The 22,802-nt window shown below is 56.0% G+C and overlaps 1 protein-coding gene across 4 annotated transcripts in view; it reads right to left on the bottom strand.

The window, feature by feature from the left end:
* CHD5 (chromodomain helicase DNA binding protein 5) overlaps nucleotides 1-22,496 on the bottom strand; it is a 94,393-nt gene extending 71,897 nt beyond the window's left edge. For all 4 annotated transcript variants that reach the window (XM_075906312.2, XM_075906313.2, XM_075906314.2 and 1 more), the window contains exons 1-2: nucleotides 22,300-22,496; nucleotides 10,627-10,757 (exon numbers count right to left, since the gene is read on the bottom strand). In XM_075906312.2, the coding sequence (XP_075762427.2) occupies nucleotides 10,627-10,757; nucleotides 22,300-22,357 (189 nt within the window). In that variant the 5' untranslated portion in view covers nucleotides 22,358-22,496. The remainder of the gene's footprint in view (nucleotides 1-10,626; nucleotides 10,758-22,299) is intronic.
* Between the last annotated feature and the right edge of the window lie 306 nt (nucleotides 22,497-22,802).

Raw genomic sequence — 22,802 nt, 5'->3', positions numbered from 1 at the left:
GGTTATTTTGCTCTCGCTCACATTTCCATTTTGTAACTGCGTTTGTGTGTGAAGGGCAAAGCCTGGCCTGTCTGAACAGGGCGCCAGCCAGGCGGCTGCAACCGCTCGCCGTCCCCACTTCTGCGTCGCTCTGTTCCTCGTACGGGGGCTCCCGGCCAGCCTAGCGCCGCAGGCAGATGGATCTTCATATTGCCACGCACACGATCAAACGCTCGAACGGCAGGGAAGCAGCCCTGCCCAGAAGCCATCACTGATTTCTGGTCTTTCAGGCTTTTAAACCAAAATTGCGCCGCTCTCTCTCCCAGTGTTATAAACAGTTATAATTTAGCACTGAATAATTGGTTGCCATAGTAACTGCTGCAGTACAGGTTGAAATCCCTTCTCTCCCTCTCTGTCTCCCTGTCTGACAAGGACCTTCATCTGCATGTGCTCAGGTTCAAACCGCAGACTGGTTATTTTATGTAAATAGATCTCAGGACTTGCGGCATCAATTCTGCCCTCGGCTCATGATGGAGAATCGCTGGTGAGCGCACGCTAAGGAGTCACGAGGCAGCCGATCCACACTGAGGCGTGCTACACGTTGTAACAATGCTCCTCTTGAAAATTGGGATGGGGGCCAACAAAAGTTTTGTGTTTTCCTTACATGAAAGCTTTAAGATTCAATATTTTCAAACCTCCAACCAAAGGCAGAAGTATGCGCCCCATTCAGCCTCACCAGGAATCGCCTCCTTTCCTGAGAGCGGAAGGCACACGTTTACACAGCAGGGAGCAATAAAGATACGTGGGGAAGGTTCCCCTCTAGACGTCCTTCTCATGTGTTGGCACACGTGTGTTTCTGATGCCCATTAGGAATGTGACTCAAGGACACGACGTCAATGCTGGTATTTCCATCGGTTTTACTGACTTTCCATCAAGCATCAGGACAGCCGGAATCCAATCGGACTCATGTTGTCCACACACAGAGTTAACACAAATTGAATGCAACAGACATTTCTCAAGCTTTCTTTCCTCTTCCTTTCTGGCACCAGCCAGTCACTCAGACTATGTCTACACTACCAGCTTCTTGCGCAAGAAGCTTTTTCTGGAAGAGATCGTCTGCAAAAACTTCTTGCGCAAGAGCACGTCCACACTGCCAAAGCGCATCGAAACAGCGATATGCTTTAGCGCAATAGCCCGTCCACACTGCCAAAGTGCATCGAAACAGCGATATGCTTTAGCGCAAGAGCGCGTCCACACTGCCAAAGTGCATCGAAACAGCGATATGCTTTAGCGCAAGAGTGCGTCCACACTGCCAAAGTGCATCGAAACCGCGATATGCTTTTGCGCAAGAGCGCGTCCACACTGCCAAAGTGCATCGAAACCGCGATATGCTTTTGCGCAAGAGCACGTCCACACTGCCAAAGTGCATCGAAACAGCGATATGCTTTTGCGCAAGAGTGCGTCCACACTGCCAAAGTGCATCGAAACAGCGATATGCTTTAGCGCAATAGCCCGTCCACACTGCCAAAGTGCATCGAAACAGCGATATGCTTTAGCGCAAGAGCCCGTCCACACTGCCAAAGTGCATCGAAACAGCGATATGCTTTAGCGCAAGAGTGCGTCCACACTGCCAAAGTGCATCGAAACCGCGATATGCTTTTGCGCAAGAGCGCGTCCAGACCGCATGGACGCTCTGTCGAAAGGAAACTCTGATTGCTATGCACAAAATGGCCACCAGGGCACCTGTGCTTTTCTCGATTGCCCCTTTTTGCACAAAAAACCCCGCTCCCCATCCACACACATCTTTTTATGCAATAGCTCTTTCACAAAAAGGGGTTATTCCTTGTTGAAGGAGGAACGCCGACACCGGGAAGCCCTCTGCTCTTTCATTTTACTTGTGCAAAAACGCATTTGAAGGGTGGACGCTCCACAACTTTTTGCGCAAGAGCTCTGTAGAGTAGACCTAGCCTCAAGATCTCACACATGCAGTCCTCCGTAGTTAATGGCAGGGGCCTCTTCCGCATAATCTCCGGCAGGGCTCTATTCAAATCAAATAAGCAGTTTGGGAGGAAATGTTGCAGATGATTTTATTTTGCAGGGAAACTACACGACAAAGGTTTCTGCCCTGCTCACGGGGGGAAAGATGGGATAGGGTGATGACTTGAGCTGGGCTTTAAGCTGTGTCTATAAAACGCAAAGAAAGCACTAGGACCACCAAAAACACGTATTTACGGGACTGTGACCTCTACCCAAAGCCTGCTGGATAATAAAAGGCAGGACTGAACCCTGGTTCTTTAAATAAGCAGACTGCTAGGCTCCAGTTACCGGCAAAAGCATTTTAATGTGCTACTTAGTCTAGACAATCTCCTCGTAGATGTGGGGTGGGAAGAAAACAGCATCATTTACAGTAGGTCTGGCAATGAATGGGGAGGAGGGGGGCTGACTGGTTAGACGCAGCATGAATATTTGATACGTCTCCCTCCCCTTACAATAGGACCCTGACATTCAGCTGCACGTATTTCACTAGTTTAATCTTCCTTCGCTTCTTGGAACTCATCTGCATTTCAGATCAGCGGCACATCAGACAACAAGAAACACCCTGGAACGGCCACGTGTCCCCAGGACAAACGGGCTGGTCGGGTTTCCTCCGCCCAGAGAACCCTCCCTCGCCGATCCCACCACCTACCTGGGGTTTTGTCATTCCCACCCTCCCGCTATCGAATGGGGTGCTCAGGAAGCACAAGTCTGACTAAAATCACCTCAACATGGAGCCTTTTCCTTGGATCCAAATCCTGGTTCAAATCCAGCTCAGGCCAGGAGCAGTCGCACGGCACTTCCACGTAGCCTTCGGGCAGGGCCCTACCAATCTCAGGACCCATTTTATTCACTATCAGGGTCACAGGATTTTTCGAAATCGAAATTCATTATTTCAGCTATTTAAATCTGAAACCGTCCCAGTGCTGTGACTGCCCTGGGTCCGGACCCAGACTGGAGCTGGGGAGGGGGTCACAATGTAATTTAGGGTAGGCTGCGGTACCGTGGCCTTTACTTTGCGCTGCTGCCCGTGGCGGCATTGCCTTCGGAGCTGGAGAGCAGAGGCCGCTGGCCAGGAATCCAGCAACATCGCCAGCAGCAGCTCAGCAGGAAGGATGGCCTGGCCTGCTGTTGCCCCCCTTTAATTCTGTGATACTTCCTGCAGATCTGGGCACCCAGCCAACAGCCGCTGCTCTCCGGCCGCCCAGCTCTGAAGGCAGAGTGGAAGGAAGGCTGGTAACACTCCCTGAAACAACCTTGTGAGCCCGCCCGCAACTTTCTTTTGGGTCAGGGACCCCAGTTTGAGAAATGCTGGTCTCCTCTGGGCAATCTGTATAGAACAGGGTAAAAGCACCCCCCAAAAACAACCATTTCAGAGAGGCAGAGCACACTGCATGGTCCGTGATGCGTTTTTCATGGACATGAAGTTGGTAGAGCCCTATGGGTAATGAGTTGCAGAAACCTACCCAATCTCCAGTTGGGCAGGAAACACATCATGAGAAACGTGACAGCCCTTGGTATGAATACCCCGCCTCGTCGCCAACCTCAGCAGAAAGGCCTCGATCGGACGAGTCACGAATTCCCGGAAAGTGGCCACTCCGTGGCAGAGCGGAGAAAGCCGTCTCCTTGCTGGGCTCAGTGGACTCAGTCCAGCACCTTTCCCAGCCATTAGAACAGCGGGTTCGAGATGAGCAAGGAAGCATTTCCCTACACCACCATCAGACTCCGGAAAACTTGCTCCCCTGGATCCAATCCTGGTGTCAGATCAGCACAAGCAGATACCTGCCCCAGTGCAGAGTCCAAACACAATCAGAGGGTTGTGTACGAACAGGAGGTGCTGCCCGTCTGACTCCGAGTGCAGGACGGGGCCCTCAACTGGCCTGCTAGTCAAATCCTAGTGGGGTCCCAATGCTTCCAAACATAGCTCGTTGCAAATCTCGAATGAGCGCGTGTGCAAACTCCAGCACAACTTATCCAGTGGGAGCACGCTCACAGGCATAGACACAAATGTATTAACAGGACACCCACAAAACAGACAACCTGTGAAGGGGGGGAGTCGGACGACGCTGTCAAGGCCCATGGGGAGTGCAGCTCCACATCCCTCTGTGCAACAGCTGCCTGGCACACGGCTCGCTATGTAAAACGACACTAGTCCCTTGAGGTGAGATGCGAGGGTTCCCTCTGAGCCTTGTCTCGTACGCCAGGGGTTTTCAAGCGACGGGCCAGGACCCAGCGCTGGGGTGGAATGTCGGGCCTGGGCAGAGCTGCCAGATGGTTTAACAAAAAATACTGAACACCCCCCACTCCAAAAAAAAACACACCAGGAAAAAATTCTGTTGAGCAAAAAAAAAAAAAAAAGGAACTGACGGGGGCCAAAACAGTTGCAGTCCCTTTAATTCCCGGTACCAGTGTTAAAAAAAAAAGGTGCCGGTACCCCAGGGGAAAAGTTGTTGCAAAAAACAAACAAACAAACAAACAAAAACCACCCCAGTTTGCCCTTTTAAGAGCAGAGTAGGCATTGCCCTTTTAAGGTGTCTGTTTTTAAGTCTGCCCGGGACCCTCCATCCTCCCCCGCCCCGAGCTACGCATGTTCTGGCAGACACCCGAGCCAGGAAAAACAGAAAATCCCAGACATTTCACATGGCCGGTATTTTCTGAATTTTTTTTACTGGACGGAAGGTCCAAATACCAGGCTGCCCGGTTCAATATGGGACACCTGGCAACCCTAGGCCTGGGTCTCGTTACTGCAGGGGAGCAGTGGGGGGGGGGTGCTAAGGCAGCCCTGCAGACTGCTCTGCACCCCAGAAGCGGCCGACAGCAGGCCCGGCTCCTAGGTGGGGGGGGATAGCGCACAGGGCTCCCCACACTGCCCCTGCTCCAAGCACTAGCTCCACACTCCCATTGGCTGGGAACCTGCTGCTGGGGGCAGCATGGTCTGTAATGCTAGAAGGGGCAAGAAGCTGCTTTAGCCCCCCTGCTGCACCACTGCCCAGAGGTGGGACATCATTCCTACCCATCCTGGCCAATAGCCATTGATGGACCTAGCCTCCATGCATGTATCTAGCTCTTTTGTGAACTCTGATGAAGTCCTGTCCTTCACAACATCCTCTAGCAAGGAGTTCCACAGATTGACTGTGTGCGGTGTGAAGAAATACTGCCTTGTGTTTGTTTTAAATCTGCTGCCTATTGATTTTATTTGGTGACCTCTAGTTCTTATGTTATGGGAACAAGTAAATAACTTCTTTATTAACTTTCCCCACACTGGTCATGATTTTATAGACCTCTGTCATATCCCCCCCCCTTAGTCTCCTCTTCTCGAAGCTGAAAAGTCCCAGCCTTTTTAATCTTGCTTCATACAGCACCTGTTCCAAATCCCTACTCATTTTTGTTGCCCTTTTCTGAAACTTTCCCAGTGCCAATGTATCTTTTTTGAGCTGAGGTGACTATATCTGTACTAGAGATGTAAGCAACTAGTAATTGACTATCCGATAAGCCTGGGCTTATCAGGTACTCGAGTCACTACTCAACTACTCACTCCCCCCTCCTCCTTGCTGCCTCTGTATCAGAGGCAGCAGGGGTGGGAAGCAGGATCCTGTGCTGGGGGGAGCCGGCTTAAAAGTACTATCTCCACAGTGTGGGGGGAGGCAGAGGTGGGACCTGGCAGGAGCCGGGACTGCTCAGTCCTGGCTCATGCAGGGTCTGGGAGCCACCCCTGCTGCAGCTCTGTAGTTTAAATGTTGTAGGAGTCAGACTTCCCGCGCCCGGCTCCTACTACATTTGAACTGCAGAGCCGCAGCGGGAGCCCTTAGCAACTAACCGTGTAGTCGATAAAAACAGTATCGCCTGTGAGTTGCGCTGGAAACGGGCGGCTGTCACTCAACAGCCTGTCGCCACCGAACCCTCAGAACCAGGCTGTTTTCTCCCAACAGCAATATGCAGGTTCCATTCCCAGGACGTCACTTTGCCTTCCCCCTCTCTCCCCCCGAGAGACACTGTCCCTCTGGAACCGCGGTGGGATATTATTTGTAATGGGGGGGGGCACTCCAAGATTTTGGTAAGTGGTCAAGGGCCACACTTCTGTGGCGGGGGTGTGGGGTCTGGGGCGGAGGTTGGGTGCAGAAGACTGGGGTGCAGGCGGGAGCATGGGGTCTGAGAGGGAGTTTGGGTGAAGGACGGGGTTGTGACCTGGGTGCAGGGTCCAGGAGAGGTATGGGTGTGGGAGAGGGCTCTGTCCTGGGAGAGGGGTGCAGGGTCTGAGAAGGAGATGTGACCTGGGGGAGGTGAGGAGAGAGGATACAGAGGGTTTGGGCGGTGGCCTGGGGCAGGTAGTTGGAGGGGCAAAGGGGCTGGGGTACAAGAGGCAGGCTCTGGCTGGGAGGCGCTTACCTAGGCAGCTCCCAGCCAGCAGCCCTGCAGGAACCTGAGACAGGGAGGGAGGGAGGAGGCTTCATTCACTGCCCCTGCAGCAGCAAAATTTCTCAGCCACTATTGGCCAGAAATTGGCCAATGGAAGCTCTGAGATTTTGCTAGAGGTGGGGACAGCACAAAACGTTTTCTCCTCCCTGCCCAGCTTGCAGAACAATTAGCAGCCAGATGTTTCAAGCGGCTGCAGTTGCTACGGACCCAGGGGTTGGTACACTGCATGCCAGGAGCTTTCCTGTCTGCCACCAGGGACACATCCTGAACGAGGTGCTGCCCTGCAGTGGGTGTGTTGTGCCCGGCAAGAGGGATTTAATAGCCCGCTCAGGAGATTATCATAACACACGCGTCACATTGTAACACAATGTGCACTGCCCTGCCCCTGCTGCAGGGGGTCTGACAAATCCCTGTTTGTAATTCTTTACCTGGCTACCATCAGGCCCAAACTCGTGATTGAAAAAGCCACTTTGACAAAACCTCCATTTCCTATTGGTTCTGCCGCCTTGTAATGCCTCTCTCTGCGAGCTGCCAGGAGACGCCCTGTGCACGCTGACAGCTCTCTCCTGCTTGCCAGCTCGGTCTCAGGGACATGCGGTACAGGGCTCGGGGTTCAGACAGTGAAGGGAGAGTCACACACAACTCCTGGATGAAGGGCTGGCAGTAACATTTATCACCCATCTTTCCGGCATGAAAAAACGCGTTGGAATGCACAGATTTTCAGAACTCTGGGGACGGGAACTAGAAAGTTTTAGAACAGTGAGTTCATGCCTGGTCTTTCGTTCGATCATAGTCACATAACAAAGCATCATCTTTGCTGAGAGAATTCGCCATCCTGGCCCGACACCCGGGGTACGAAAGTGCCAGGGAAGCTTTAAAATGTAGCCCTCCTGCCAACGGTCAGAGAGGGGGGAAAAGCCTCTCTCCCCCCGCCTCCCCGCACTCTGTATTCTCTGTTTGTGCCATTCTCTTCTTCGCAATCCTCCTGCACAGTGAAAGCCTTTAGGACACGAGCGAAACTCAACTCCTGGCGACCACGATCAGCGCCTACCCAAACGAGGCCCCTCCCCCACTGCACCTGCCTCTGCAGCAAAAGGCAGCGCTGTGACATAGTGGGGGTACCTGGCTGGTTTCTATGCTGCTGGCTCTGGGGTAAACCCACTGGCTGCCGTGGGTACCACGACCCAGCAAAACAGGACGAGTCACTATGCAAAGGGACCTCTCAACTGGTATGGCCAGACACCCCCCATGGAGAGGAACAAAGGAAGGGGGATGCTGCCCTGGCTGGGGGCAGGGCTGGAAGTTGGTTAGTTGGTTAGTTGCTGGCTGGGAGCATGGAGGAGAGCCTAGGGAAAGGGGCTGGAGTTTAGGGGCCCAGTCTCCCCCATCTCAAGGGGGCCTGAGGCATCCTAGCCCAGCTCTGTGACCAGATTACATCTGTGCTGTGCTGTATCCTGGAGAGGCAATAAACTTCCTCTATTCCACCGGCTGGTGCAGTCTGTTTGTGCCATTTCGGGGTGCAGGAGACGGGGGACCCCCAACGCACCGTCACAAGCTTCCAGATGAGAAATTAACAAACCCCACCCCCCACCCCGGTGCGGCTCATTGGAGCAGGTGGCTCCGCTGCCCCTCGAATTCGCAATGCAGGGCTCGGGGTTTCGAACAGCAAAGGTCCCTGGGGCCTGGCAGGGGAGGGAGACCTTTCCACGAGCACGCGGAGGAGCAAGCGGTGAGCTTTGAGGGTTGGGGGAGGCTAGAAGGCAGCTCGGGCCAAAGGCTCCCAGGTCCACTGCCAGGGCCGGCACCACCCCAGCAGCACCAAGCAGCCAGTACCCCCGTAGCCCAGGCTGAGCAGCCGCTTGGCATGGCCAGAGGAGGAAAGAGGCCAGCGTGCCCCGGGGAGTCGTGCCGCCCCGTGGCCCGAGGACGGAGCGCAGCCACAGCGCGGCTGGAAATGAGCTTTTTGCAACCTTGGCTCCTCCCCTCCCCACCTGCAAAAGAAGCCCTTCGCCAGGCCTGGGGAACCACACGGCTTCCTGCACCCACCACGCCCCCTGCTCACCACGGGCCCCCTCTCGGGGCTGGCCCAGGCCTGGCAGGTTTGCAAATGCAAAGCCCCGGCTCCCGCCTTCATCCCACTGCGAACCGCTCCAGGGAAAGGGGGGCCCAGCGATGGCTCCAGGCCCAGCAATGGCTCTGGGGCAGAGCTGGCCTTTGGAAAGGGATCACCTTGGTGCCATTCCAGCGCCAGCCCCTTTCCCAGGGACTGAACGCACAGAGAGGGCCCCCTTCCTCCCAGCCTGCTTGGATCCAGCTCTCCTTAGGGCCGTTTGCCTAACTCAGTCTGCCTGGACTTCCCCTGCGTAACTCGGCGCCCCCCGTGCTCCCTTGGGTCAGCGGGCTGGCCAGGGAAATTGTCCCATCCAGAACATAGGAACGGCCGTACTGGGTCAGACCAAAGGTCCATCTAGCCCAGTGTCCTGTCTACCGACAGTGGCCAGCGCCAGGTGCCCCAGAGAGGGTGGACCGAAGACAATGATCAAGCGATTTGTCTCCTGCCATCCCTCTCCAGCCTCTGACAAACAGAGGCCAAGGACACCATTTTATCCCCTGGCTAATAGCCTTTTATGGACCTAACCTCCATGAAATTATCTAGCTTCTCTTTAAACTCTATTATAGTCCTAGCCTTCACAGCCTCCTCTGGCAAGGAGTTCCACAGGTTGACTACACGTTGCGTGAAAAAGAACTTTCTTTTATTAGTTTTAAACCTGCTACCCATTAATTTCATTTGGTGTCCTCTAGTTCTTCTATTATGGGAACTGATAAATAACTTTTCTTTATTCGCCCTCTCCACACCACTCATGATTTTATAGACCTCTATCATATCCCCCCTCAGTCTCCTCTTTTCTAAACTGAAAAGTCCCAGTCGCTTTAACCTCTCTTCATATGGGACCCGTTCCAAACCCCTAATCATTTTAGTTGCCCTTTTCTGAACACTTTCCAAGGCCAAAATATCTTTTTTGAGGTGAGGAGACCACATCTGTACACAGTATTCAAGATGTGGGCGTACCATAGTTTTATACAGGGGCAGTAAGATATTCTGGGTCTTATTTTCTATCCCTTTCCTAATAATTCCTAGCATCCTATTTGCCTTTTTGACCGCCGCTGCACACTGCGGGGAAGTTTTCAGAGAACTGTCCACGATAACTCCAAGATCTCTCTCCTGATCTGTCGTAGCCAAATTAGCCCCCATCATACTGTACGTATAGTTGGGGTTATTTTTCCCGATGTGCATTACTTTACATTTATCCACATTACATTTCATTTGCCATTTTGTTGCCCAATCACTCAGTTTGGTGAGATCTTCTTGGAGTCCCTCACAGTCTGCTTCTGTCTTGACTTTCCTAAACAGTTTGGGAACCCAGACACACACGGAACCCAGCAGCTTCACGCAGGGGCGCTATTCGGCAAAGGCCTCGCAGACTCCACCTGTCCGCCTCCCTGCCTCTCCAAGGCCCAATTCCTACTCGGCCAGCAAGGAGCACTGGGGGCAATTCTGTAACCAGGTGCCCCCCCTCTCACCGCTGCCCCTTACATCCCGCACTGGGAGACAAGCAGCACTAGCGGAGGAAGAATGTTTGTGATCTTAGTTCCCAGCCTTGGGCGTGTGGTTTAATCTACCCGAGGCTCTGGCACCAGACAGTCCAACCGCTGCTGGCCTGCTTCACGCCCGCCTCGGAGCATCACCCGCTCAGGACCCCTTCCTCATTAATACCCACCCCTCACGCCTCACAGCCTGCTCCAAACACCAGAGAACTCACCGGCACAGGCTCTCGCAAGCGGGCACATCCCATTCCCGCTTCACCACTGGAGGCGCTGAGAGAGAGAAATCAAGTGACTTGCCTAAGGCCAGAGTGAGTCGCTGTCAGAGCCCAGGCATGGACTCCTTGCTCCCAGCCCTACGTGCCAGTTCTCTGCATCGCTCAGCCTCTCCTGGCACTTAGGGGAGTGACCCCCAATCTGCAGCCTCTGCTGCGGCCTCTCCCACATCTGAGAAACGTTGCCCATCAGACGGGTTTCCCTGAGTGACATGCGCAGCTCTTATCCCTAGACTCCAACTGCTCCCCGAGGAAGAGCAGCAGCGTTACCCCACGCGCAGCAACTGCCTGCCAGCTGCACTTGAGAACGGGGCCTTACCTCTTTCTTCCTCCTCTTGACTTTAGCCGTCTTGTTTTCCTTCAGCTTTTTGGGTTTCTTTTTCTTCTGCGCAGGCACCTGCTCCTCCGGATAAAAGTCCTCCAGCCCTTCCAGCACCCCATCCTCCTCGTCTGGAGACAACACAAAGGAGGAGAAAGGGGGACGTTACACCACTGGGGAGGTTCCTGGACACACAAAGCACGGTGTTGTGTGTGGGCATGTGGAAGAGCAGCGGCCTCAGAAATCCCTACCTGGACACGGGGCTTCAGCAAGTTTCTGCTTATTGTCTGACTCGTGCCCAGCTGTTAATGCACCCCCCCCCCCTCCCCGGCACACTAGCATGAGTTACCTATCCGGCCAGCACTTAACTAACTGCTGCTGCCTCGCAGAGATCCTCGAAAGACGAGTCTCAATCACCCAAAGGGTCAGCGCTCGTCTCCACCTTCGGGGACCCAGCTGCGTACGTCTCCCTGCCAATCCACGTGCTCACGTCCCTGGCACGCGAACGCAAGGGGCACGCGCTGCAGACGCCAAACCGGAGGGTGGGGTAAAAAACAGGTCCCCAGGCTTCTTCGCCAGTGCAGCTCGCCTGGGTTATTAGCACCTATCACAACAGCCCTTCGTATCACCGTCCCTATTTGTACAAAAGCAGCCACTTGGCTTCTGCTGCTCCGCCCGCCCCAAGATCAGTTCGTGACACTTTGGGGATGACCGTGCTGCCGTCTAATGGGGCGTAAGCACCAACCACCACAAGGGAGGCAAAAAGCTACTCGCCAGGGTCTGCAAACTGCTGGAGACAAGAAGTTGCTGGTTGGCTCCCAAGCGGCCTTTTGGAGCTAGATCCCGGCCGGGGCCACGGCCGGTAGCAGGCCAGCAGCAGCACTGGATGCTGATATTTCAGTGGGGATTCGGTAGCTGAGCCTGGGAAGTCAGCCTGCCAGAGAGAACCACGCCCGTTTCAGAGGAAGCCAGGGGAGTCTCCCCCGCAGCCCTGGGGGGCAGCTGGAAATCAGGGATCCGTGGAGTTTTGACTGGGCCAGGTTAAGAGCAAACCCAAATCAGGGAACTAACTTTCAATGCGTCTGTATGTTCTGAGGTGAATGGGTTTGCCAGGGCGCGGTGCAGCTGGGGAGACCAGAGCTGGACTCTCGCAGGCCATGCCCAGTCGCCCCCCCCCCGCCCTGCCGCAGGGCACGTGGCCCTTAGGACGCTGATCTGCTTTCGCTGCGATGCCCGAGCGGAGACACAGCAGGGCTGGGGCTCTGCGGCCAGTCACTGACCAGGGGTTGCTCAGCCAGGGACAAGTCTCAGGTCCCAAGCGTCTGGCGGTGCCCGATGCCTTGGCTTCCATTGTCACAGGGCAGGGCCAGATGGATTCTAGCACATAGGAAGGAGCCCGTCTTGCAACGCTGTGCGAGCAGACCTAGCGCTGGCCACCAGGGCAGTCCGGTGGGCGCATGCCTGGACCGGCAGACAGCTCTATGCTGCTGGGAAGCACCGGCAGGACTTGAGCCCCCGGTGGATGGCTCCGCACGGTCATACATGGAGATATATACTATCTCATAGAGCTGGAAGGGGCCTCGAGAGGTCATCAAGTCCAGGCCCCTGCCCTCATGGTAGGACCAAGGACCATCCCAGACAGAGCTGTCCCAGATCCCTACATGGCCCCCTCGAGGGTTGAACTCACACCCCTGGGTTGAGCAGGCCAATGCTCAGACCACTGAGCAATCCCTCCCCCCAGGAAAGGATTTGTTCTCACCACACCCTGCCCCCCCCCCGTGCTCAAGGGCAGGAATGCCAGGGAGGTGAGGGGCAACGCCTGGGTTTGGCCAGTAAGTCAGCATTGGGGCTGTCCTCGCAAAGCCTCGAAGGAACAGCGGCGTCTCCGTTATTTCTTCTCCACATCGGCGCAAGGAGCTCTCCCTTGGACACAGCCAGCCGGGACAGCCCGCCACAGCGTCTGGAGCCGGGTCTCCAACCTGCCGCACAGCTGGCCTGGAGGGGCATGACCCGGGAAGGCTCCTTGGATGGTGGGCGCAGCGTGAGAGGCAGAGGGGTCCCTAGTCCCGACACTAATCTCCCTTTGCATCAGCGGGGTTGGATACGTGCGAGATTGCTCCAGCAGTTGGCAGGAGGCAGTGGGCAGGGCCAGGCCCTGTTGGCTCCCGGGGAAGAGGAGCACAGTGATGCGGTATTGACGGAGGGTCAAGGGGAGCCCAGAATTGCCTTGGGGCAGCACAAAGAGCAGGCGCCAGCTCGGGCTAGAGAGAAGCATCTGCTCAAGACAGTTCTTGCAGGATTTACGCAGGGATCCAGGAAGTGGCACAGGCTACACACGACGTAGCACTGGCTGGCCTCGCGCCATGATCCACGCTGGGGGAGATCCAGCCACCAAACACACAGGATTTGGCTTCCAAAGGGTCTGTTGCCTCGTGGATCGGAGGCGTTACTGGCAGGAGAGCAAGGCAGGGTGGGGGCTGCAGGGGAGGAAAGGGGATGAAGAATCATCCGCAGCACCGCTGGGAGAGGGACTTGTGGGTTCTCCTCCAGGCTCCCTACATGGGCTTGGGGCAAGTCATGGACCTGCACTTGTCCTCAGCCTCGTGTGGCCGTGGGAACTTCCTCCCCCAGGGGAGCTCAGGGCTGGCATTTGGAAAGGCTCCCAGAACATAAGAACTAGGAGTCACCAAATGACATGAATAGGCAGCAGGTTTAAAACAAACAAAAGGAAGTTTTTCTTCACTCAGCGCACCGTCAACCTGTGGAACTCCTTGCCAGAGGATGTGGTGAAGGATAGGATTTTAACAGGGTTCAAAAAAGAGCTAGATAGATTCCTGGAGGGTAGGTCCATCAATTAGCCAGGCTGGTAGGAATGGTGTCCTTAGCCTCTGTTTGTCAGAGGCTGGGAATGGGTGACAGGAGGGATCACGTGATGATTCCCTGTTCTGTTCACTCCTGGGTCACCTGGCGCTGGCCACTGTTGGCAGACTGACCACTGGGCTGGATGGACCTGTGGTCCGACCCCATGTGGCCGCTCTTAGGTTATGTTAGAAGATGCAGGGGAGCTGTGTATGGCTGTTACCACACAGACGGGCTGGGCCATGTTCTGCAGAAGCCCACGGAGCCCCCCTGCGCCGAAGCACAGAGAGGGCAGGCGGTCTGAGTGCCCCAGTTCGCTGCCCATCGTCGCTGACTGGGGCTTGGAGGTAAGGAGGAAGCATTTAGGCTTTTCGTTGTTCACCTTTCCCTTTCGAAAGGGAGCCCGTTGACATGGAGTCAATAAATGCAAGCGCAAAAATAGGATGCTAGGAATTATTAAGAAAGGGATAGAAAATAAGACCCAGAATATCTTCCTGCCCCTGTATAAAACTATGGTACGCCCACATCTTGAATACTGTGTACAGATGTGGTCTCCTCACCTCAAAAAGATATTTTGGCCTTGGAAAGTGTTCAGAAAAGGGCGACTAAAATGATTAGGGGTTTGGAACGGGTCCCATATGAGGAGAGGTTAAAGCGACTGGGACTTTTCAGTTTAGAAAAGAGGAGACTGAGGGGGGATAGGATAGAGGTGTATAAAATCATGAGTGGGGTGGAGAGGGCCGATAAAGAAAAGTTATTTATTAGTTCCCTAAATAGAAGAACTAGAGGACACCAAACGAAATTAATGGGGAGCAGGTTTAAAACTAATAAAAGAAAGTTCTTCACACAGCGTGTCGTCAACCTGTGGAACTCCTTGCCAGAGGAGGCTGTGAAGGCTGGGACTATAATAGAGTTTAAAGAGAAGCTAGATAATTTCATGGAGGTTAGGTCCATAAAAGGCTATTAGCCAGGGGATAGAATGGTGTCCTTGGCCTCTGTTTGTCAGAGGCTGGAGAGAGCTGGCAGGAGACAAATTGCTTGATCATTGTCTTCGGTCCACCCCCTCTGGGGCACCTGGTGCTGGCCACTGTGGGCAGACAGGACACGGGGCTGGATGGACCTTGGGTCTGACCCAGTCCGGCCGTTCTTATGTAAAAACTAGTCTCTCTTCTGAGCACCTTCCTCCCCATCCCCCGCTGGCTGTAGGTTGAAACTGCATCCCAGTAGCCCTGCTGCAGGCTGGTTGCTCCTCCCCACAGGGCAGCGGCGGGGGCTGCAGTGAGTCGGCCCACCCCTGGCAGCCCCCCGGACTCCTGGAAGGGCAGAGAGCTGGCTGCACGGAGCCAAGCGACGCGTCAGCCCAGAGCACGCTGGCGCGGCTGCTTTCATCCATCTGCTCCAGCCCCAGCCCGGCACAGAGGCTGGGCACTAATTGCAACGCACCCTTTTATTTCCCTGTCATCATTATCTTCCCAAACTTGACATTCGTACTAATGAGCCTTGGCATTTTGTCAAGCGGGCGCATCTCCTCCCGATCCCGCTCTGCGCTGCTCTCTCCTGCTTTCTTCTTGGCTTTCTGAACCCACATGGCGCTAACACCCCGCGCTCATTAGGCCGGACAGATTGTGTGTTCCACTTCCAAACGCAGCCGTTTAGACTGCGCCAAAGCAAGCGGCTTAGCGCCAGCCCCGGGCAACGTGGCAGACCATGGCCACAGCCAGGCGCTGCAAGCAACCCACGTCCCTTCCCTCGGGCAGGGCCAGACCACCGCTGAGTAGCACCAGCTCAGAGCGCGTGGCCTCTCCGGCCGGTGCACGAGGCTCGTTCGGCACTGCCTGGGGTTGTTCACAGTGTGCTGAGGCAGGGGAGGGGCTCTGTGTGGGGGTGGGATTCAGCCCCCCGGACCCGCGCCTCACAAGGGAGAACAGGGCAGAGGTCACCAGCCGGAACAGGTTGCTTCTCTGTACACTGGGACTCTCTTGTGCAGCAAGAGCCACGCTCCGGAAGGCCCCCAGATGTTCCATGACCAGAGAGTCCCAGGGCAGGGCTGGCGGCTGGGCATGACCCAGCCGGGCTGCCTGGTTTAGCAGTGAAGGGGGTGGAGGAACCAGGGGCAGCGTGGCTAGTGGCAGCAGGGGGAAAAGCCCGAGAGGCCGGTGGCCAGTCCAGAGGACTAGTACCGGAGAGGGGGGGAAGCTAGTACCAGGGGGGCCAGATATGAGCTCCCCAGGTCCAGCAAAATCCCTCCTCCAGGACCAGCCAGGTCCCAAGGGTGCCAAGGGACCAAGTAGTGAGTCCTGGAACCTCTGCCGGGATACCGACTGATCTGGCCGGGAGGCTAATAAGGGCTGGCACTTCAGCTGCCCCCTCCCCCCGCTGCTTTGCTGTTCCTGCCCCTGCCTTGGAGCTGCCCCTTGGAAGCCTCCTGATTGCTACACAGTGGGGGGGCGGTAAAGGAGGGGAACACTGTCAGGGTGACCCCTCCCACCATCGCTGTGAGCAGGGTGGGGCCCCGGGGAAGGGGCGAGAAAGGAGGCGGGGCCCCAGAGAAGGGGCAGGGCAAGGGTATTTGGGTCTGAGGTAAACCCTGGTAAATCCTGGATTGATTTACATTCGAGCAGTGACCGTGTGCCCCCACGACTGGCGCGCCCCGCTTTGAAGGGTCAAGAGGCTCCGCGGGAAGCATCCCAACCTAGGCTGGGCTTTTCCCACAGCCCTCTGTGCTCTGTCCCAGGGTTTAACACAGCACGTTGGCTCCTAGGGAGCAGGCTGGGGAACAAATCCAGGCCCGGCGCCCCCGCTCGTCAGTGCACGTCCAGCAGGCTGGGCCCCATGCTGCCTCCTCCCCCTCCGCTCTGCCGGATCCCCAAATGCTCGGCAGGCTGTGCCCGCAAGGAGCCCTTCCCCCCACGTCCAGAATACGCGGCTCCGCAGGGCGAATTGATTCTCCAGCAGCGATCCACTGCTGGGAGGGGGCGGCAGTCGTTCCACGCCGCTTGCTGGGCAGGCCGCTGCATTTAACAGCCTTCTGCAGACATACGATGCGATGGGGCTTCCCATCTCCCCTCAGCCATTAGCAGCCCAGCCCTGTGTTCCAGGGCCCTGGTTCAGAGGGAAGTGAAGCCAGCTACCGAATCACCAGCACCACTTCCTGCAATAGCTGGTTTTCCATCCGCCGTCCCAGGACTGACCACACCCAGCCATGCGCCGCTTCAAGAGATATGCTCAAAGCTGAACAACTCTCGCATTTCTGGAGACCTTGCGTACGGCCAACAGGCGGAATCAAACCTGGGACCTCCAGAGCTTCATGCATGAGCTTCTACCACACAAGCCACAAGCGACGGCTGTAGAGCAGACTCATTACTCTCGCTGCAAGTGGCGCCAGGAGGCATGTGGGTTACACTTGCTCCGGTGCAGAGGCTCAGCAAATGCCACCAGGGGCGATGGCTTTGCCAGACAGAGAGATACCTTGTGTCACACCTGAGCCGCCTGGACAGGCTGTCAGCAGGACCATGGGCTGCCTGTGAAGCCAGAAGGTGAGAAATCCCTGATTTGCGAGATCTGCAAACACTGAGCCTTTCCCTGGCTCTCCTGGGAGCTGCCCCTCTTGCTCCAGGCACATGGGAACCGGAGCCACCAGCTGCTTTGGAAGGCATTGGTGCTAACTCCCAGCTGCCCAGCGGGGCTCACGGGCCTGGAGAGACGGTAGCGCTACTGACGAGAAGCAGAGTGACCGTGCTAACGAGGGGTGCGACTTTCACCGAATCCAACCCAGAGACTAAGGCCCGTGGACAGAGTCGTGTTGTGCTCAGCAAGGAGACCAGCGTGCACCACGTTTGTGTTCAAAGTCGACCCGTTCACTCCACACTCCCGGGCACCCACCCAGCAGCTCCCGGTGACTCAGCCCGAAGGAAAACAAGCCCCCCGGGGACCCTGCTGAGCGCATGGAGAACGCGCACGTCACACGCTGCTGCATGGGGTTCTAACGCTCAGCACAGTGGCCCGCCACCCTCGCGCTGGAGTCACGAAGCTCAGAGCAGCTGGGGCAGTTCAAAGGGAACCCCCTGCCTGCCCGGTCTCCCTGCTCTTCAGTGGCTCTAAACTCCCTGGAGCATGAGCAGAGCCCAGAGTTCAGGCATTTCAGCATCCAGGTCTCTCCCCTGCTCACGCACAATCTGCCCCCAAACATGTGCAAGGTCAGCAAGTGCCTGGCGCCGCCGCACAAGCGCCCTGCAGAGACTTCACCCGACAAACGTGCCTTTATTTGTCTTGCTTCTTGCCGAAAACCAGCCCCTCCTTTGTGGGCAGGGCATCTTCATATTACAGGAGCAGCCTCCTCGTTCCTGTGAGTTCTCCCACCTGCTCGAGGATGCCCCTGTGCCGGACTAGGTATAACTGACCAGAATGGAAAGATCAAACGTTGAGCGGGTCACTCCTTAGTCCAGAGGCATCTGCTCCAGTCACAGGCAGCTGCAGCATCAGAGCTCTCAGGAAACGGCAGCTCCAGCCAAAGGTCTGGGCAGGGAGAAGCCAGGCAGGTGCAGAGAGAGGGCTGGGAAGGAGCCTAGCTAGGGAACACCTCTTGGAAAATGGGCTCTTCAGACAAGCGGGGGAAAGAATCACATGATCCCACAGCTGAAGTGAGACAAATTCTGGCTGGGAAGAAGCCACACGGGTTTCACAGGAAGGGTAATTGACCATGGGAGCAGCTGACCAAGGGTCGAGGGGGATTCTTCATCCCTGGCCATTTTTCATGGGATCTTTCAAGCTCTGCTCAAGGGATTCTCGCGGGAAGTTCTCTGGCCCGTGTTATGCCGGAGGGGACACTAACTGATCACAGTGGTCCCTTCTGGCCTTGCAATCTGTGGGTCTGGGAGATCTATGGATGGGAAGCCAGGAATTTCCACAAGTTAGACACACGGCTGTTTTCACTGAACGGACAGAAACGTGAAACTGCTCAGGCGTTCCATGAGGGCCCTAAGAAAAACTACCCTCGGGACCTGCTCCTCCTCGCCCGACTCACCTCACCAGAACACCCCCTTCCAGGCAACCGGCTGTTAGAATCCAGCTGCCCTAAGCTGGCACAAAATGCCCTGGACTGAGGGAGATGCAAGCACTGAGGTTAAGTTAAGACAAACTCAACCAGCATTAATTTAGGTGTGATTCTCCAGCTTGAAAAGCAGTGGGTATCTCACAGAATGAGAAACAACTTGGCATTTTCTCTCCTGGGAACTTTGTATTTGTTCTCTCTTCGCGTTTTCCATAACTTCAAAGCAGAGCGATCGCCACCAAAAGTGCGCGCTTTGGAATCTGCGTATGGGAAACTGGCTAATTTGCAAAATGTGAAACGCGTCCATGTAAAGAACAATCAGTAAATGTCATTCTGCATGCGGAGATGATCAGTGACAGGCAGAGAGCGGCGGCAGTGGTAATAGATCCTGCAGGTGAACTTGAGATGCACTAATAGCGGTAACAGGAAACAGCTGGACCCGAGGCGTTTTATGTAGTTGATGTTCCTCTACCACACTCCTGTCTCTCTCCAGCACATGCAAGGTCACACTCCCTTCTTTCCAGAGCTGTAGCGCGGGCCCTCATCATCCCCCTGATTGCACTCCCGTCAGGTGCAGTAAAAGGGTCAAAACTGGGAAGATTTTAATAATCTCCTCCAGAGTCATTTCTGGGAAGGATGGAAGAAGAACAGAACCGGTCTCACACTGATGGGGAGGCATCCATCTGCCAGGCATGAAGAATTCTCCGTGCTTTGGAGAACTAAGGACAGGCTGGAGATGAATAGCAGCACACCTCATACAGATGAGTCTTTCCCTCCAGCCCTTATGTTTTAAATGAAACACATTTGAGCTGGGCTTGTGGAAGCTCAGTCCTGTAGCGATGACAGTCCTTGGGTTACTGGCACCAGGTACCTGACTACTGCCTTCCCGCTGCAATTGCTGGATTATCAGGCCTGTCAGAATTAGCATGATCAGCCCCTATTTTCCAGGAAATCCGATTCTCTCCGATAGCATTGCTCGCCGTTAAATGGGTGTGCTCGGGCTTTCCGCTCAGGAGAATGTCCACTTTAGCAATGTAAGAAAACGAGCGGCACTGCATGGACCCCGCTCGCCATGGGTAGAATCCACCCTTGTGCAGAAGGCAGCACGGTGAGATTTGTGTGACCCTGGTGAGGATTCCCTGCAGAGTGGTAAATCTGGCCCTGTTGGCATAAACAAGCACAACTCCACTGGCTTGGGTGGATTTTTAGCCATTTTGTGCTTGCATGAATTTGGCCAATGTGGCTACGTTAACAGATGCAATAGGAGTGTTTTAGTTTGTGGATGTAGCTTTGGTGCATAATACATCAGCCACTTACAATACATGTACATGTAGACACTTTTTCCTTAAAAACCCCAACACTGAAAAAACCAAGAACTACACACCCAGAGTGAGCAAGGTAATTCTGTGCAGTTCTGCAGGAAGATGTCACACATAAGGAATTCCCAATGAAGACCATACATATCTCCTGACCTGCCTGGATCTTGCCCCTGAGGCTCAGGGCTTCCTCCCCCAGCATTGGGGAACCCGCGCTGGCGCTCCAGCCTCTCTGTCTCCCCACTGTGGGGTTGGAGCACACAAAGCTGCCAGCCTGGGCCCCCTCAGCTCTGGTGTGCGTTGGGAATGTGGGGAAAGTCTTTCTGCTTTTTTTTTTTTTTTTTTTTTTTGCTTCTCACTCGTGTGTGGCCCCAACTGATTTCTCTGTGGGGCCCCTAACCCAAAAAAGGTTCCCACCCCTGCTCTAGGCACGTTAGCCCATATTCATGCAGAGTTAAACTGAAGACATTAGCCCCAAGCAGGCATGTGTACAGGAATACATATCTGGCCACTTTCAGAGGGGTACTTTCTGTGCACACACCCCACACCGAGAGGAGCTGCCCCCCACTGTCCCATCCGGGAAGCTGGCTCTCCCTCCCTCCACAACCCAGGGCCGGCGGAGCTTTCGCTTCCTGCCCCAGCCTTGGGCGCTCCCTCGCCCTAGCCCAGCCCCAGAGGAATTCTGGACCCTGCTGACCTGGGAGGGCCTGGCTCCCTGCTGGCCCCCCTCTGTCTAGCCAAGAGCTAGGCAGATTCCTCCTATGTCTGTGTCCCAACTACAGAATCCATCTCTCTGTGCTCAGCTATCGGTCTTACAATGAATAAGCCTCCCTGTGTAAGCCAGGCCTTTAGCTAACCGATTCCCTGCCCTCGCCTCCTGACAAATGCTGTGTCAGCTCTGTTCCATTGACAGCCCTGACATCTTACCCAGCCCCCCTGAATCCTACCCTGGACCTTGCTGGCCCAGCCCAAGAAAGACTCTGTCTTAGCAAGCTCCTGAAACGCCTGCTAGTGCAGCAGCTGCTTTTTACCCAGAAGATATGCAGCCCGCCTGTCAGCAGAGCAGGTGGGTGTCAGAGGTGGCAGGCACAGCCAGGTAAAGTGGGTTAAGTAGGAAAAACAAACCAGGTAAACAAAAGTCTTTCAGCTGCTGTTCAACAAACCAGGTTTGGGCTCAACTGAAATGAGTCTGTTGGCCTGAATGCCCCAGCACAGCTGTAGACCCCAGGATACAGACCAACCTCAAGAAAAACAAAGGGAGGTAAAAGTGATACAAGAATCACAGATAAACCACCAGTGGAGAGAATGAGGGAGGTAAACCTACAAAGGCTGGGAAAGAGGACAGAGGAGACACCAGAACCGCCCGTTAACCCCTTCCAGGTCACTGCAAATGTAAGGAAAAGAGGAAGAAAGAAAAGTTTAGACTAGGCACCCAAGAAACATTCAGAGAGTCTAGGCAGAGAGAGCCGGGGGCGGTGAGCTGTAGGCAGAGTCACCACCCCTGTCAAAGAACGGGGCCAAAAAGTCTGCAGTAGGGAAGATGTAGAAACGGAGTCAGCCCGGAACAGGAACCAGGCCAGACAGCCCCTTGCCACACCCCATGTGGACAGGGCACAAAGTAGGGAGGTAGCATCCCGGTTCATCAGTTAACCGGTGACATGTTGGGCCCACCTAATCTTTAACTGGTTCACTGATGAAGCGGAGGCAGGGTTACCAGTTAACCAGCACCAATACACATCATCCATTCAGGTCCCGGTTAGCCCTTCCCATCCCTGGTAGGTAGCCAGCTACCACCTGGCTTAGCTCTAACAAGTGGGGTCAGTTTCTCTCCAGTAGAAAAAGGACCAAGAGAGGAAGGAAGGAAGGAGCAGTCCAAGGCAGCCAGGCGGTTTCAGCCAGTTCCTTAGGCCTTGGGCTACTCACCCCAGGCAGGGCTGTTAGGCAGCGGGGGAGCAGAGCAGAAGTCACAGATCTTCAAAGGCGCTGAGCTCCCGCAGCTCCCGTAGAGTGATGTTGCTGGGGAGGGGGATCAGCACCTCCGAAAACCCACCTCTAGCGCTTGGCACCCCCCTCGCCCGCTCCGGGCTGCCTGGGCAGAGGGGCAGGGCGCTGGGGGGGAGGCTCCCCGCCCCGCTGCATGCTCCCAAGGGGGGCCCATCAGGGGGGCCCCGGCCCAGCCCCCCGCCTGCAGGCGAGCCTCAGAAAGCAGCTGCCCACGGAGCCACATCGCCTGGGCTCCGTCCCTCCCGGGCAGAGGGGCAGGTGCCTGGACCCGCGCTCCGCGGCAAGGCAGAGTCCTCGGCAGCCCCGAACTCCCGCAGCCCCCCGCCCCGGGGCTCGGCGCCCGCCTCCCATCCCCACCCCGGTCCGGGGCTCCCGCGGGATGCGGCCCCACCCCGGCCCTGCCCGCGCGGCGCCCATCACCGCAGCCTCCTGCCCGCCGCCTACCGGACATGTCCTCCTCGTTCTCCGTCTCGTCCCGCGGCTCCCCCGCCGGCCCCCGCATGCCCGCGGGCTCCCACCTGCCGGGCGCGGGCTGCGCGGCGCAGGGTGAGGCTGCTCCGCGCGAAGATGGCTGCGGCGGCCCCGGGTCTTTTTTTTTTTTTCCTTTTTTCTTTTTTTTTTTTTTTTTTTAAGGAGGGCTCTCCCTCTCCCTCTCCCTCTCCCTCTGCCCGCCCCCGCCCCCGCGCTCCTCCCGCCCCCGCCCCCGCGCCGGCCCCGCCAGCCCGCAGCGCGCAGGAGGGAGACACGCACCCAGCCCCCCCTCCCCGGGATTACACATGCCCACATTGTGACGTCCAGTCTGGTTGCCCCGGCAACCGCATCCCATCGTTTGGGCACCCGTCCTTCGCGGGGTGCGGGGGGCAGGCTGGGCGCTCGCTGCACGCCAGGGGCGGGGGGGGGGGGGCAGGCGTGGCAAGCACCCTCACCCAAGGCTGCAGCTGGGGGGA

The sequence above is a fragment of the Pelodiscus sinensis genome, chromosome 24, assembly GCF_052426305.1.
Source record: "Pelodiscus sinensis isolate ZL-2025 chromosome 24, ASM5242630v1, whole genome shotgun sequence".
NCBI lineage: Eukaryota > Metazoa > Chordata > Testudines > Trionychidae > Pelodiscus > Pelodiscus sinensis.
This window is presented reverse-complemented; position numbering and strand designations above follow the sequence as displayed.